We start from the raw sequence: 18,235 nt of genomic DNA on the forward strand, positions 1-18,235 counted from the left end.
TAATAGCAAGCTGGACTAGAAACATAGCATGTACAGAGAAATATTCTCAAAAACAAATGAACAACTAATGAACTAGCAGGGACTTAGCTTCTACTGGAGTAGACAGGTCATCTGAGAAATCCAAGAGAGCTCTGAACCAGTACTGAGACATTGACAGCTGGCTGTTGTGAAATTGGATTTTGGGCTCCCCCGGTGGCCACTGGTGGAATTGAACTGGTGTGCATCATCCCCTCTGTTCACCTGTTTCCATCAGGATGTGGGAGTCGCTATTTAGCCTTGCTCCTCTGTCACTTCCATGCCGGTCAACATTGTAATCAGAAGCCTTTCTGTGCATGTTCCTGCTGCTAGACAACTCCCAGCTAAGTTGGACTTTAGTCCTCGTTTGTTTTTGCATTTTGTTCCAGTTCACAGCTGTAGTTTCGTTTCTGTGTCTGGAAAGCTCTTGTGATCTGAAATTGCCACTCTGATGTTATGAGTTAATACTAGAGTCTTAAAGTAATTTCAGGATGGTGTTTTGATAGGGTTTTCAGCTGACCATGAAAGTGCCCTTTCTGTCTTCCTGCTATCTAGTAAGCGGACCTCAATTTTGCTAAACCTATTTTCATACTACGTTTGTCATTTCATCTAAAATCACCGCCAATATATGTGGGGGCCTCTGTCTGCCTTTCGGGGAAATTTCTCTAGAGGTGAGCCAGGACTATATTTTCCTCTGCCAGGATTAGTTAGTCCTCCGGCTGGCGCTGGGCGTCTAGGGATAAAACGTAGGCAACGCTACCCGGCTACTGTTATTTGTGCGGCAGGTTTAGTTCATGGTCAGTTTAGTTTCCATCCTTCCAAGAGCTAGTTCTTATGTTTGCTGGGCTATGTTCTCTTGCCATTGAGAACCATAACAGTTTGACCGGCCAACAAAGGGTTAAATTAATTGACAGAGAAAGGAGAGAAAAGAGAAGTCTGCTGAAGATTTTTTTTTTTTTTTCCTTCAGTTCTGAGTGTGCTTGTAATTGAATCTCTTGCAAGTCTGCCTATATTGCAGCCTTTCTCTCTCTCTCTCCTTCTAATCCTGGAATGGCTCTGTGTTCACCTGTTTAAAATGGATATTCAGAGTTTAGCTGCAGGTTTGAATAATCTCACCACGAAAGTTCAAAATTTACAAGATTTTGTTGTTCATGTTCCTATATCTGAACCTAGAATTCCTTTGCCTGAATTTTTCTCGGGAAATAGATCTTGCTTTCAAAATTTCAAAAATAATTGCAAGTTGTTTTTGTCCCTGAAATCTCGCTCTGCTGGAGATCCTGCACAGCAGGTCAGGATTGTGATTTCCTTGCTCCGGGGCGACCCTCAGGATTGGGCTTTTGCATTGGCTCCAGGGGATCCTGCGTTGCTCAATGTGGATGCGTTTTTTCTGGCCTTGGGGTTGCTTTATGAGGAACCTCAGTTAGAGCTTCAGGCGGAAAAGGCCTTGATGTCCCTATCTCAGGGGCAAGACGAAGCTGAAATATACTGCCAGAAATTCCGTAAATGGGCTGTGCTTACTCAGTGGAATGAGTGCGCCCTGGCGGCGAATTTCAGAGAGGGTCTCTCTGATGCCATTAAGGATGTTATGGTGGGGTTCCCTGTGCCTGCGGGTCTGAATGAGTCCATGACAATGGCTATCCAGATCGATAGGCGTCTGCGGGAGCGCAAACCTGTGCACCATTTGGCGGTGTCTACTGAGAAGACGCCAGAGAATATGCAATGTGATAGAATTCTGTCCAGAGGTGAACGGCAGAATTTTAGACGAAAAAATGGGTTGTGCTTCTATTGCGGTGATTCAACTCATGTTATATCAGCATGCTCTAAGCGTACTAAGAAGCTTGATAAGTCTGTTTCAATTGGCACTTTACAGTCTAAGTTTATTCTATCTGTGACCCTGATTTGTTCTTTGTCATCTATTGCCGCGGACGCCTATGTCGACTCTGGCGCCGCTTTGAGTCTTATGGGTTGGTCCTTTGCCAAACGCTGTGGGTATGATTTAGAGCCTCTTGAAACTCCTATACCCCTGAAGGGGATTGACTCCACCCCATTGGCTAGTAATAAACCACAATACTGGACACAAGTAACTATGCGGATTAATCCGGATCACCAGGAGATTATTCGCTTTCTTGTGCTGTATAACCTACATGATGTGTTGGTGCTTGGATTGCCATGGCTGCAATCTCATAACCCAGTCCTTGACTGGAAAGCTATGTCTGTGTTAAGCTGGGGATGTAAGGGGACGCATGGGGACGTACCTTTGGTTTCCATTTCATCATCTATTCCCTCTGAGATTCCTGAATTCTTGACTGAATATCGTGACGTTTTTGAAGAACCTAAGCTTGGTTCATTACCTCCGCACCGGGAGTGCGATTGTGCCATAGATTTGATTCCGGGTAGTAAATACCCTAAGGGTCGTTTATTTAATCTGTCTGTGCCTGAACATGCTGCTATGCGAGAATATATAAAGGAGTCCTTGGAAAAGGGACATATTCGTCCTTCGTCATCTCCCTTAGGAGCCGTTTTTTTCTTTGTGGCTAAGAAAGATGGCTCTTTGAGGCCGTGTATTGATTATCGGCTTTTGAATAAAATCACGGTTAAATATCAATATCCGTTGCCACTGCTGACTGATTTGTTTGCTCGCATAAAGGGGGCCAAGTGGTTCTCTAAGATAGATCTCCGTGGGGCGTATAATTTGGTGCGAATTAAGCAGGGGGATGAGTGGAAAACCGCATTTAATACGCCCGAGGGCCACTTTGAGTATTTGGTGATGCCTTTTGGTCTTTCAAATGCCCCTTCAGTCTTTCAGTCCTTTATGCATGACATTTTCCGTGATTATTTGGATAAATTTATGATTGTGTATCTGGATGATATTTTGATTTTTTCGGATGACTGGGACTCTCATGTCCAGCAGGTCAGGAGGGTTTTTCAGGTTTTGCGGTCTAATTCCTTGTGTGTGAAGGGTTCTAAGTGCGTTTTTGGGGTTCAAAAGATTTCCTTTTTGGGATATATTTTTTCCCCCTCTTCCATCGAGATGGATCCTGTCAAGGTTCAGGCTATTTGTGATTGGACGCAACCCTCTTCTCTTAAGAGTCTTCAGAAATTTTTGGGCTTTGCTAACTTTTATCGTCGATTTATTGCTGGTTTTTCTGATGTTGTTAAACCATTGACTGATTTGACTAAGAAGGGTGCTGATGTTGCTGATTGGTCCCCTGCTGCTGTGGAGGCCTTTCGGGAGCTTAAGCGCCGCTTTTCTTCCGCCCCTGTGTTGCGTCAGCCTGATGTTGCTCTTCCTTTTCAGGTTGAGGTCGACGCTTCTGAAATCGGAGCTGGGGCGGTTTTGTCGCAGAGAAGTTCCGATTGCTCCGTGATGAGACCTTGTGCTTTTTTTTCGCGTAAATTTTCGCCCGCCGAGCGGAATTATGATGTTGGGAATCGGGAGCTTTTGGCCATGAAGTGGGCTTTTGAGGAGTGGCGTCATTGGCTTGAGGGGGCTAGACATCAGGTGGTGGTATTGACTGACCACAAAAATCTAATTTATCTTGAGTCCGCCAGACGCCTGAATCCTAGACAGGCGCGCTGGTCGTTGTTTTTCTCTCGGTTTAATTTTGTGGTGTCCTACCTGCCGGGTTCTAAGAATGTTAAGGCGGATGCCCTTTCTAGGAGTTTTGAGCCTGACTCCCCTGGTAATTCTGAACCTACAGGTATCCTTAAGGATGGAGTGATATTGTCTGCCGTTTCTCCAGACCTGCGGCGGGCCTTGCAGGAGTTTCAGGCGGATAGACCTGATCGTTGCCCACCTGGTAGACTGTTTGTTCCTGATGATTGGACCAGTAAAGTCATTTCTGAGGTTCATTCTTCTGCGTTGGCAGGTCATCCTGGAATCTTTGGTACCAGGGATTTGGTGGCAAGGTCCTTCTGGTGGCCTTCCCTGTCTCGAGATGTGCGAGGCTTTGTGCAGTCTTGTGACGTTTGTGCTCGGGCCAAGCCTTGTTGTTCTCGGGCTAGTGGATTGTTGTTGCCCTTGCCTATCCCGAAGAGGCCTTGGACGCACATCTCGATGGATTTTATTTCGGATCTTCCTGTTTCTCAGAAGATGTCTGTCATCTGGGTGGTGTGTGACCGTTTCTCTAAGATGGTCCATTTGGTTCCCCTGCCTAAGTTGCCTTCTTCTTCCGAGTTGGTTCCTCTGTTTTTTCAAAATGTGGTCCGTTTGCATGGTATTCCGGAGAATATCGTTTCTGACAGAGGAACCCAATTCGTGTCTAGATTTTGGCGAGCATTCTGTGCTAGGATGGGCATAGATTTGTCTTTCTCGTCTGCTTTCCATCCTCAGACTAATGGCCAGACCGAGCGGACGAATCAGACCTTGGAGACATATTTGAGGTGTTTTGTGTCTGCAGATCAGGATGATTGGGTTGCTTTTTTGCCTTTAGCGGAGTTTGCCCTCAATAATCAGGCCAGCTCTGCCACCTTGGTGTCTCCTTTTTTCTGTAATTCGGGGTTTCATCCTCGATTTTCTTCTGGTCAGGTGGAATCTTCGGATTGTCCTGGAGTGGATGCTGTGGTGGAGAGGTTGCATCAGATTTGGGGGCAGGTAGTGGACAATTTGAAGTTGTCCCAGGAGAAGACTCAGCTTTTTGCCAACCGCCGGCGTCGGGTTGGTCCTCGGCTTTGTGTTGGGGACTTGGTGTGGTTGTCTTCTCGTTTTGTCCCTATGAGGGTTTCTTCTCCTAAGTTTAAGCCTCGGTTCATCGGCCCGTACAAGATATTGGAGATTCTTAAGCCTGTGTCCTTCCGTTTGGACCTCCCTGCATCTTTTTCTATTCATAATGTTTTTCATCGGTCATTATTGCGCAGGTATGAGGTACCGGTTGTGCCTTCCGTTGAGCCTCCTGCTCCGGTGTTGGTTGAGGGCGAGTTGGAGTACGTTGTGGAAAAAATCTTGGACTCCCGTGTTTCCAGACGGAAACTCCAGTATCTGGTCAAATGGAAGGGATACAGTCAGGAGGATAATTCTTGGGTGACTGCCTCTGATGTTCATGCCTCCGATCTGGTCCGTGCCTTTCATAGGGCTCATCCTGATCGCCCTGGTGGTTCTGGTGAGGGTTCGGTGCCCCCTCCTTGAGGGGGGGGTACTGTTGTGAAATTGGATTTTGGGCTCCCCCGGTGGCCACTGGTGGAATTGAACTGGTGTGCATCATCCCCTCTGTTCACCTGTTTCCATCAGGATGTGGGAGTCGCTATTTAGCCTTGCTCCTCTGTCACTTCCATGCCGGTCAACATTGTAATCAGAAGCCTTTCTGTGCATGTTCCTGCTGCTAGACAACTCCCAGCTAAGTTGGACTTTAGTCCTCGTTTGTTTTTGCATTTTGTTCCAGTTCACAGCTGTAGTTTCGTTTCTGTGTCTGGAAAGCTCTTGTGATCTGAAATTGCCACTCTGATGTTATGAGTTAATACTAGAGTCTTAAAGTAATTTCAGGATGGTGTTTTGATAGGGTTTTCAGCTGACCATGAAAGTGCCCTTTCTGTCTTCCTGCTATCTAGTAAGCGGACCTCAATTTTGCTAAACCTATTTTCATACTACGTTTGTCATTTCATCTAAAATCACCGCCAATATATGTGGGGGCCTCTGTCTGCCTTTCGGGGAAATTTCTCTAGAGGTGAGCCAGGACTATATTTTCCTCTGCCAGGATTAGTTAGTCCTCCGGCTGGCGCTGGGCGTCTAGGGATAAAACGTAGGCAATGCTACCCGGCTACTGTTATTTGTGCGGCAGGTTTAGTTCATGGTCAGTTTAGTTTCCATCCTTCCAAGAGCTAGTTCTTATGTTTGCTGGGCTATGTTCTCTTGCCATTGAGAACCATAACAGCTGGCATGAACTAACGATCTGAGCAGAGTTAAATAGGGAAGCCAGCAGAAGCAATAAGCGAGGGCAGCTGAGAAAGCCAACCTCAAAGATCAGCAGTTCCACTCAAAGCCACCAGAGGGTGTCCAAGGACCGAACTCACCAAAGTACCATTCACGACCACAGGAGGGAGCCCGAGAACGGAATTCACAACAGTCACCTTTGTATTGTAAGGTGTCATCAAGCCCTTCTTAGTAATGGAGAGTTGTCAATAAGACACCTATCCATTACTAATCCTACAGTTGTTACAGGTTAAATAAAGAGACAGTCAGAATAAAGTATTTTAATGAAATAAAACACTACACAGTTTCCCATCTTTATTGTACTCCTAATTCCTGCGACACCCTCAATCTCCTGTAATAAACACAAAATAAAAAAGCAACAATATACCATACCTGTCCGTCGCTGTGTCCTACGCCGTAATCCATATCTGGGGAATATACAGTTTACAACCAGGTAGGTGCCAAGATGCCACCGCCCTGGCTGTAAACCACTGATGAATGAATGAGAAGCTGGGAGCAGAGCTTCAGTGACTGGCGCTGACGTCACTGAAGCTGCGCTCCCTCACAGCCTGACCCGCACTGAACTCTGGAGCGTGGGAAAATGAACTGGTAATCGCAATGCACTCGGATGTAAATCGGATGTAATTCAGATGCTAGGTGTGAAAGTCGCATTGTACTCACATGACACTCGCTTGGCACTCGTCCGTTTTTTCAGCTCAGATTACGGAACGTTTTTTTTCTCACAAATGGGTATGAGTCCTTACAACTATTCTCTGTATTTATATAAAACTTTACCTGCTGTATGCATAGCAATCGCTCCTGATGTCGATGTCCAGGCACCTCTTACTCCACTTAAGATGTGCATACAGTAGTCTGAGACCCTCCCTTGCAGTTTGGTGAAGTGGTGCTTATGACAAGATCTTAGACACAGTATGGGGAGAGGAGAGTGGATCCTGGCAGCACACAGAGGCCACCAGGTTCACCTCGTTCCCAGCCAATGTTTAGGCCACCTTCCCATGATGAGTTTGTGGTGAGTTTTTTATGCTGTGTTTTCTTAAAAAATCAGGTTACCTATTTTACTTAATAGGTGCAGAAAATCTGCAACAACAAAAGCTCATTGTGAGAACATAGCCTTAAGGGAATTTTTCTGAACAAGCTGTCCTGTGTGTGCATTTGAGGAATGACAACATTTCTGGACATTATGTGACTGGTATTTTCTGGACAAATAATGTAGTTACTAAGTTAAATGTTTGTTAAACTGCAGGTCACCATAAGTTTCCTCTGCTTGTCCACCTTTACACCTCTGGGACTGCTATCTGATACCACACACAGGCTCAGTGCGGGCGTGGCGCCCTTTACACCCTTTCTGTGGTGGGAAGGTGTAACGTCCATTGTTCTATCATGTATTAGATTCCATCTCTGAGAGACTTCTTACCTGGGAGCGGTAGGTAATGGCTCTTCTTCAGGGTCATGCTCTGGTGGGTCACGGAGCAGCTGTAGGCTTTGCCATAGTCCAGAGCTGTGGCCGTTATCTGGAGGGAGCAGGATATTGACCCGTCCATCTCGGTGATTTGCTTCTGGATTCCTGCTCTCTTCTCCAGAGGTTTCTCACCCTTCAGCCATGTCACCGTTATGTGTTGAGGATGAGAGTTGGTCACCTGGCAGCGTAGAGTCACAGGCTGTCCATAGCGGGGGACACTGGGCTCGCTGAGGAGGTCTCCGAGGACGGGGAGCCCTGAGGATGCTGAGGAGACACGTTATGTCATAATGGGACAACTGCATGAAACATTGAGGAGTGTTATATAAGGGCCTTTGCTTCCTCTGGACAGAACATTGGAGGTTACAGATTAATGAGTGATAACATGTTTAATCGGTGGAGGAAGGTGGACCTCAATGTAACTAGGAGTCTTCCCTGAATGTTACATGGCTGCTGCTCCTCACCCTGCCCGAACACATGGCCCCTTCTTACCGACTGACAAGATGACGGGCTCCAGTGAGACGGACATTCTCCTCATGAGAAACAAGAGTTGTAACAGAGGTTAGGATGGCTTGTCGGAGGGCAGTGACAGAGGGCAAACAGAGATGGCTAACCGGCAGCGCCGGTATCCAGCTCTATTGTGCCACATTTTTTATTTTTTTTGTATCTGCCAAACTGTTTTTCAAATAAAAGTGACCCCACACCCTTCATTGTATGTAAAACACATTTGATTTTGAATCTTCAGTAGTTTCGCAGGAATTCAGGCAGAGTGGAAAGTAAAAAAGAAAACATTCATTTTTTTTCCCCCCACTAAAATGTACTAGACTCAATTTTCTTCACCCAAGGGGTAAGAGAAGACCATGCACCCCACCATCTGTTTTGCATTGGCCGAGTGCAACAATACTCTAAATGTAGTCAGGAATACATCCACCTGGGGTGTGAGCATTTTGATGGATGGATGTCCTGAATTGGAAATTGTTCTTTTTCCACAAATACACCATTTAGGTGTCTAATTTCTTTGTTTGTTTTTCTTTTTATGAAATTTGTAAAAAAAAATGTACCACGAAAAAGAAGAATCTTTTGAAGTCTAGTATTGCCCAAATCTCATGGACCTGGAGAGTTTTATTACCGGCTACTTTTTCTGCACAATCAATGCCGTTAAAACAAAGCGCCAAAATCCCTATGGTAGAATTACCGTACTTTCTTTTTCACCATTTCATCCCCGTTGGATTTTTTTCTCATTTGTCTGTACATGACACTAACTGTGACAAATGGATGGTCAAAAAAAAAAAAAAACCTATCACTCATTCCAGAAAAAAACAAACTCTTATACAGCAATATACGGAAATCTAAAAAAAGGCTTAGGCGTTAATAGAAGAGGAAGACAACGCAAAGGTGCAATAACCAAGGGTTGTGGTGGTGAATGTCTTCTGCAGCTGGAACCCGGCACTGTGCAGGGAATGTCACCTGTGTGTCCGACACCACAGGACCGCACAGTCCATGGCTACACGGCTGTCGGTCTCGGGGTGGCTGTAACCTTGTGGCTGATCAGAACATGCATTTCCCGACATTCCCAGGACACAACCACTCCGGTAATTACCTCCCAGGATCAGTCTGAGATGCTTCTCAATGGTCTTTCCACAGTGAATCAGCTCCAGGCGGAAGTTCTCCTGATGACAGGTGTGATCAGCAGTGAAGTGCACCTCTATGGTTCCCCAAAACGTCGCCGACTCCGGATCTTCCTGAAAAGTCTCCTTCCACTTGTTTGATGGCAACTTAATCCGACCTTTATACCACTGAACGGTGCATTCTCTAGGATACAAGTGACTGACGTCACAGGATAAGGTCACCACCGAGCCGGACTCCGGAGTATGAGGACGACAGCGAATAGCAGAGACCTGAGGTTCAGACACTGCAAGACAGAAGGTGCAGGTGTATAAACAGTACAAGAACGTGTCATATACAGTACAAGGACGTGGCGTATACAGTACAAGGAAATGTCATATACAGTACAAGGACGTTTCGTATACACAGTACAAGGACATGGCGTATACAGTGCTAGGACATGGCATATACAGTACAAGGACATAGCGTATACAGTAAAAGCACGTGGCGTATACAGTACAAGGAAGTGTCATATACAGTACAAGGACGTGTCGTATACAGTACAAGGACATGGTGTATACAGTACAGAGCGAGCAGCGGCGTAAACAGTACAGTACAAGGACATGACATACACAGTACAAGGGTGTGGCATATACAGTACAAGGACGTGTTGTATACAGTACAAGGATGTGATGTATACAGTACAAGGACATGTCGTACACAGTACAAGGATGTGACGCATACAGTACAAGGACATGGCGTATACAGTAGAGCCAGTGACGGCGTAAACAGTACAGTACAAGGACATGACATATACAGTACAAGGCTGTGTCGTATACAGTACAAGGACATGTCGTATACAGTACAAGGACATGACGTATACAGTACAAAGCCGTGTTGTATACAGTACAAGGACGTGTCATATACAGTACAAGGACATAACGTATACAGAACAAGGACGTGTCGTATACAGTAGAAGGACGTGGCGTATACAGTACAGAGCCAGCGACTGCGTAAACAGTACAATACAAGGACATGATGTATACAGTACAAGGCCGTGTTGTATACAGTACAAGGACGTGACGTATACAGTACAAGGACATGACATATACAGTACAAGGACGTATCGTAGTGTACATTACAAGGACGTGGCGTATACAGTACAAACAAGGATGTGTTGTATACAGTACAAGGACAACATATACAGTATAAGGACGTGGCGTATCCAGTACAAGGATATGACGTATACAGTTCAAGGACGTGTCGTATACAGTAAAAGGACGTGTCGTAGTGTACAGTACAAGGACATGTCGTAGTGTACAGTATAAGGACGTGGCGTATACAGGACAAGGACGTGTCGTATACAGTACAAGGACGTGGCATATACAGTACAAGGACGTGTCTAGTGTACAGTACAAGGACGTGGCATATACAGTACAAGGACATGTAGTCTACAGTACAAGGACGTGGTGTATACAGTATAAGGACGTGTTGTAGTGTACAGTACAAGGACGTGTTGTATACAGTACAAGGATGTGTCGTTTACAGTACAAGGACATGTAGTCTACAGTACAAGGACATGTAGTCTACAGTACAAGGACGTGGCGTATACAGTACAAGGACGTGTCGTAGTGTACAGTACAAGAACATGTTGTATACAGTACAAGGACGTGTCGTAGTGTAGAGTACAAGGACGTGTCGTATACAGTACAAGGACGTGTCATAGATGTACAGTCAAAGGACGTGTCGTATACAGTACAAGGACGTGACGTATACAGTACAAGGACGCGTTGTATACAGTACAAGGACGTGGCGTATACAGTACAAGGACGTGTCATAGTGTACAGTACAAGGACGTGGCGTATACAGTATAAGGACGTGTTGTATACAGTACAAGGACGTGCCATATACAGTACAAGGACGTGTCGTATACAGTACAAGGACATGATGGTTCAAGGACATGTTGTAGTGTACAGTACAAGGACGTGTAGTAGTGTATAGTACAAGGACGTGTCATATACATTGTAACAGCATGTCCCTCCCCCGGCCTGTGTCCCTGGACTGCCATGTAATCAGGCTTGAGTCAACAACCAGTGGGGGGAGCCCTCTCCCATGGAAGGGTGGATCCCAGGACACAGAACAATAGACTCATGTGTTGGCTGATTCAGGTTTTGTGGTGACTTGGGAAGGGCTGGGATCTTATGCTGAGGCGAGATCCTGGTGCCAGTGTGTGGTGGGTTAAAAGCTGCCACGTTGGACTGTGTTGTGGCCCTCATCTGCTGGAGCCATTGAATTCACTCAAGGACTATTTCTATTTCCCTGGCGTTGGATTGCTGGGTGGCGCCCCCGCATCTGCTCCCTTTGTATAGACTCATTGTGGACTCATTATGGATGCTGCAAAATTACTTTCATTTGTGTTATCCCAGTTCCCTGTTCAAATAAATCTTGTTGGATTGTTTATCGGCCTGGTGTCTCTTGCTGCTCTGTCGCAAACCCCGTCACATACATTACAAGGACGTGGCGTGTACACTACAAGGGCTTGTCGTATTGTCCAGTACAGAGCCAGCGACGTCGTATACAGTACACTCAAAGGATACGATGGCTAGCACTCAACTTAAAGAATAGAATGACGGTGCTAGTGAAAGGGGCCAGAGGTCCCATAAACAATAGTTAAAAAAAAATCACTGCACACGTACGAGTTGAAAATTATGCTTCAAGTGAGTATTTATTAATAGTGATTGCTGAAGCGACAGGCAAAATGACGTTTTGGCCAGTTAATAGCCCTTGTACTGAATATGGAACGTCCTTGTTATATCTCGGCCTATGAGCCTCGTAGAAGGACAACACAATTATCATTATACTCAGCGTGACATGGGGTTCATTTAAGTATAAACACGAAGTGGATACATGACCTGCTTACGGAGAAATCCATTCCTTCAATTTCGTTGGGTTTTGATCCTAGAGATTTCAGTGGGGTATAGATCTATCGGTGGACATCCGAAATATGTAACTTTTTTATCTCTATCACTGATCAGTGCCATTACACGTACCTTTTCAAGAACAAAGAAGTCCCCATGCGGTTTCAACTTTGCTCACCTTGGGGGAGGGGAGAGAGGAACCCAGCAGGGATTGGCTCTCTGGCACCACCACTTGCCTCAGGTCAGTCAGGGAACTGCACCGAGGCCAAATAGTCGCCGGAAAGGCTTCCCTTATAGGTACGAGTTAGTGAGGCGCTCCCAGTGAGTGGGGATATATATCACCAGTACAGCCTGGGGATATATATCTAAATCTCCCGGCCGTCACTGCCAGAGCTCCTCACCAAAACAGTACAGTATTCTGCCACCAGTTCCTCATTTAAAATAAGCCCTGTCAAACAGAAGGCTTATATAGGGTCAGGAACCAACCCTGGGGTAGCGTATAATAACCAACGGAGCGTGCCGACATGGGGATTCCTGGATCGAGATAAAAGAGCAGCCCAAGATTAATTTTATATTTAATCGCTGAAGAGGCGCACTAGAAAATACACCTATACATACAAGAGCAAATATATACAGTCAATATTACAGTACAAGTAGTACAAGAATAGGGTATAGATAGGTTGCAATTACAGTGTTATGTAGCATGTGACCACAGGGAGGCGCTGATGGATCACAGGTCCAAATCTTAATTACAGGCTTTCCAGGCTGCTTCAGCAAAGGATTCCTCCAGCCATCAGAAAAAAAAACAGTCCCAAATGAGGGGCTGCCTTATATCTCCTAGGCTGCTACCTCAGACATCTGCTCCCACCCCTGGGTGGTGCAGCCTCTCTCCTCCCATGTCTGAGAATTTGGTTTTCTGCCTAGAACTGTGGCTGGACAAAAAACACCAGTGCACAGGCAGAGATGTTTACAGTACCTGTCCAGGGCCTCCAAACAATTTCACTAACCAAGGTGCAGCGGACCCAAATAAAGTGTTTATAACTCAGTTTATAACGCAGAGCCGTGAAAAGAAAAAATCTTTTTTTTCCCACAAAAATGATTTTTTAGCCCCCAAATTTTTATTTTCCCAAAGGTAACAAGAGAACTTGGACCCCAAAAGTTGTTGTCCAATTTGTCCTGAGTACGCTAATACCCCATATGTTGGGGTAAACCCCTGTTTGGGCGCACGGGAGAGCTTGGATAGGAAGGAGCACTTTTTTACTTTTTCAACGCAGAATTGGCTGGAATTGAGATTGGACGCCATGTCGCATTTGGAGAGCCCCTGATGTGCCTAAACAGTGGAAACCCCCCCAATTCTAACTGAAACCCTAACCCAAACAAACCCCTAACCCTAATCCCAACCCTAACCACACCCCTAAACTGAACACGCCCCTAACCCTAATCCCAACCATACCCCTAACCCCAACACACCCCTAACCCCAACACACCTCTAACCCTAATCCCAACCCTAACCACACCCCTAACTCCAACACACCCCTAACCCTAATCCCAACTGTAAATGTAATCCAAACCCTAACCCTCACCTTAACTTTAGTCCCAACCCTAATCCTAACTTTAGCCCCAACCCTAACCCTAACTTTAGCCCCAACCCTAAACCTGCCAAGTACTGGAGTGCTGTTTATCTCTTACCACGTCACAGCCCCACAGGATCACATTAGTTCTTATTTGCAGTGCCATTCCTGTCGCTAGTCTTTTGCATATTCAAGTAGTGCTGTTCCTCTCCGGTTATGTGAATAGCCCCACCAGGTCCAGGTATACTATTAACTAAGCTCATGTAAGGCGTTTCATATAAACCTTGATTTCCTTACCCTTTCAATTCTTACAGTTGGCATTACCGTCACCAGACCGCATACAGCCGACTTTATTCCCATAATTTCATATGACATCCAGGTATCTACCTCTCATAATTATTTTTACAACTACCTTAAGGTCACTAGTCACAGCATAACTTTCTTACTAAGATTATTTTAGGAAGGTTATTTTTCCTACAGCACAAAACTGGTAATTTCTCTTACAGCACAAAACTGTTAACTGTGGATTCACTTTCTTCAAACTGGATATTATAACAAAATATTTCTTTTCTATGTATTTCCATGCTTCCACACCTAGTTCACGTTACTTTTACTGAAACCGTCTTTATTACCCCTGGTTGGGGACAAACTACTATATCCTTTTCCAATATCTGAGTTCCACAGTCTTCAAATAATAGACTTTTACGATCTACTTTATAGGCTCTTACATAACGTTGGTAATTTCTCTTATCCTTCCTTAACTGCTAGTAACAGCACGGGTGGAGTCACCACTGGACTTTTCGTTCACTTTAAGCACCCTTGGATAGAATATCTTCTGTCACCTCCTATCACGTCAAATTGTTTCACTAGTTGAATTATACTAAAATATTACCATGTATTTTGTATTCCATGACATATTGTTGATCTTGTCTTCTTTTGTTTTTCTATTTTATGTATACTCTAGTTTTCTTCAATAAGGATATTCTGATGAAGGTCCTATGACGGACCGAAAACGTTTAATTTAATTTATTTGATCTGGATGTACAAAAAAGAAGGAATAAAAATTTTTCAAATATTGAGTGTCAAGTAATTTTTTTGCCTAATTATATGGGTTGGACACCCGACTTGAGCAGCACCAGCAGTATTAATCCAGAGTGCCGTGTTATTTGTTTCCACACCCCTAACTCCAACACACCCCTAACCCTAATCCCAACCCTAATCCCAACCATAAATGTAATCCAAACCCTAACCCTAACTTTAGTCCCAACCCTCATCCTAACTTTAGCCCCAACCCTAACCCTAACTTTAGCCCCAACCCTAACCCTAACTTTAGCCCCAACCCTAACCTTATCCCCAACTCTAACTGTAGTCCCAACCCTAACTGTAGCCATAACCCTAACTTTAGCCCCAACCCTAACCCTAATGGGAAAATAGAAATAAATACTTTTTTTTAATTTTATTATTTTTCCCTAACTAAGGGGGTGATGAAGGGGGGTTTGATTTACTATTTATAGCGGGGTTTTTTAATGGATTTTTATGATTGGCAGCTGTCAAACACTAAAAGATGCTTTTTATTGCAAAAAATAGTTTTTGCATCTCCACATTTTGAGAGCTATAATTTTTCCATATTTTGGTCCACAGAGTCATGTGAGGTCTTGTTTTTGGCGGGACGAGTTGACGTTTTTATTGGCAGCATTTTCGGGCACATGACATTTTTTGATCGCTTTTTATTCAGATTTTTGTGAGGCAGAATGACCAAAAACCAGCTATTCATGAATTCCTTTGGGGGGGGGCGTTTGTACTGTTCCACGATTGGTAAAATTGATAAAGCAATTTTATTCTTCGGGTCAGTACGATTACAGCGATACCTCATTTATACTAGTTTATATAAAAAATAATTATTTTTGCATCGCTTTATTCTGAGAACTATAACTTTTTTATTTTTTTGCTGATGACGCTGTATGGTGGCTCGTTTTTTGCGGGACAAGATGACATTTTCAGCGGTACCATGTTTATTTATATCTGTCTCTTTGATCGCGTGTTATTCCACTTTTTGTTCAGCAGTATGATAATAAAGCGTTGTTTTTTGCCTCTTTTTTTTTTTTTTTTTACATTGCTCACTGAAGGGGTTAACTAGTGGGACAGTTTTATAGGTTGTTACGGATGGGGCGATACTAAATATGTGTACTTTTATTGTTTTGTTTGTTTTTTATTTAGATAAAGAAATTTATTTATTGGAACAATATTTTTTTCTCTTTATTTAGGTTTTTTTTTTTCTTACACATTTTTTTTTTTTACTTTTTACTTTGTCCCAGGGTGGGACATCATGCTATAGTGTCAGATCGCTGATCTGACACTTTGCAAAGCACTGTGCCAGATCAGCGATCTGACAGGCAGGGCTGCAGGCTTGCTGGTGCTTGCTCTGAGCAGGCGCTTGCAAGCCACCTCCCTGCAGGACCCGGAAGGAGCCCCGTGGCCATTTTGGATCCAGAGCATGCAGGGAGGAGACGCTCGGAACAATGCGATCACATCGCGCTGTTCTGAGGGTCTCAGGGAAGCACGCAGGGAGCCCCCTCTCTGTACGATGCTTCCCTATGCCGCCGGAATGCTGCGATCATGTTTGATCGCAGTGTTCCGGGGGTTAATGTGCCCGTAGCGGTCTGTGACCGCTCCTGGCACATAGTGCCGGATGTCAACTGTAACAATCAGCTGACACCCGGTGGCGATTGGCCGCGCTCCCTCCGTGAGCGCAGCTGATCGCCCATGACATACGATCCCGTCACTGGGAATTAAGTCCCAGGTCACCTCGACGGAATAGTACGTCATATTGCAGAAAGGGCTTAACTTATCCCTTTTTGTGTTGAATACTCTGCAAAGTTTAGGATCATCTGCAAATATTAAAATTCTACTCTGTATGCCCCCTGCAAGGTTATTTATAAATATGCTAAAAAGAAGAGGGCCCTATACCGACCCCTGTTGCAGCACACTGTTACCGGTGACCCAATCCCAGTATGATCCATTAATAAGCCTCTTTTTCTTATCACTGTCAGTTGTTATCCCAGTGACACATATATTTACCTAGACCCATTACTCTCATTTTATGGATTGTCACGATAATGCCAAAAATGCCATATTATATTGTGAGTTTAGTTTAAGAAGGACATGGCTTCCTACACCCACACTGACAATGCAGCTGCGACCCCCCTTGTTCTCCCCCCCTGCATTCCTCCAACCACAGGCAAAGCCTAGAGCAGAGGCACTGTGTAACTTGAAGCTAGTGTGTGAGCAGGGTGTGGCTTTAAACTGCAGACGACCAATCCGGTAAAGCCACCTGTTGTCCCTCCCTTCTCACTCAGGAATTTCTTTGTCTCCAGACTCTAGAAAAGTAAATATCTCTCAGATCAGTGCAAATCATTAACCAGCCCTTTAGTGATGTCACAAGCTGAGAAGTATAAGTGACTATAATCTTAGCCCAGCCTTCAGTCTTGGTCCAGGAAGCCAGCTAGCAACAGCTTTTCAAGCTGTTTCCATGCATCCACAGGCCAGCTAAGATGATACCATGACATAACCTGTAAGTGTGTTTTTCTTCCGTTAATCCTATTTAATTTTGTAACCTGTAATGTATGTACGAATTGTCTCCTTTCTAATATCATTTTATACTTTGTAAACACTGCCTAATTTTTAATGGAGTAAAATATTAAATTGGTAGCTTGTCTCTTCTGCTCTATACAAATGTGCGTCCTCTGAAGTGAATTACGCTACTGATTTGGGTTGGCTCCGGACCTGTTAACCTTTGGTTGAATTGGAGTTGGTGGCAGCATACTTTGTTTGGTGCGTTTGGGAAACTGCATAGCGACGGCGGCGTTGTTAATTACACAGGTCTGCGACTAAAAAAAAAGCTGTTTGATTATTTTCATCTAATTTCCATGTATTTTGGTGTGCTGAAACCGAAAAAAATATAGAGAAAAAATCCTGGACGTCAGGATTTGCCACAAAATGCAAAATTCTCTTCAAATTTGGTATACCAAATACCCTTGTTTTCTGTGTCTATGGGACAGTCGAGACCGACAAAATCACTGGACCAAGAAGAATTGGCAGCCGAGGGTGCTCACAGTTGGTAAAAAAAATGTCCTCCGAGAAAAACTTTGGTTCCTCCACATAAAGTTCTTCTACCACCTCTCCACATAAAATTGGGATTGATGAAGCAATTCGAAAAATCACTTCCAAAAGATGGAGAATGCTTCAAATACTTGGTCACCAAGTTTCCAGGCCTCTCGGAGGCAAAATTGAAGGAAGGTGTGTTCGTCGGACCAGACATTAGAAGGCTTATAGCTTGATCAAGAGTTTATCAATACCATGACGCATCCTCAAAAAGAAGGGTGGTTTGCATTTAAAGAGGTCGTAGAGAAATTTTTAGGCAATAATAAAGATCCTGACTACAAAAAAATCATCAGACGAATGCTGAAAGCATTTCAAGCTTTTGGTTGCCTGATGAGTTTGAAAGTGCATTTCCTCCATTCCCACCTTGACAGCTTTCCTGAAAAATTGGGAGCTGTGAGTGAAGAACAAGGTGAACGATTCCATCAGGACATTAAAGAGATGGAAAGAAGATACCAGGGAAGATGGAGCATTACAATGATGGCAGACTACTGTTGGACGCTTCAGAGAGACATTCCAGATGCTACTCACAAGCGTAAATGTACAAAGAGAAGCCTCACAGGGAAGAAAAATCGATTTTAGCGTG

The 18,235-nt window shown here is 44.4% G+C and overlaps 1 protein-coding gene across 1 annotated transcript in view; it reads right to left on the minus strand.

Moving 5' to 3' along the window:
- Nucleotides 1-18,235, minus strand: part of LOC143806312 (uncharacterized) — a 175,316-nt gene that overhangs the window by 18,653 nt on the left and 138,428 nt on the right. The window contains exons 8-9 of the mRNA XM_077286556.1: nucleotides 8,998-9,309; nucleotides 7,356-7,664 (exon numbers count right to left, since the gene is read on the minus strand). Coding sequence (XP_077142671.1) covers nucleotides 7,356-7,664; nucleotides 8,998-9,309 — 621 coding nt within the window. The remainder of the gene's footprint in view (nucleotides 1-7,355; nucleotides 7,665-8,997; nucleotides 9,310-18,235) is intronic.

This window comes from Ranitomeya variabilis, chromosome 2, assembly GCF_051348905.1.
Source record: "Ranitomeya variabilis isolate aRanVar5 chromosome 2, aRanVar5.hap1, whole genome shotgun sequence".
NCBI lineage: Eukaryota > Metazoa > Chordata > Amphibia > Anura > Dendrobatidae > Ranitomeya > Ranitomeya variabilis.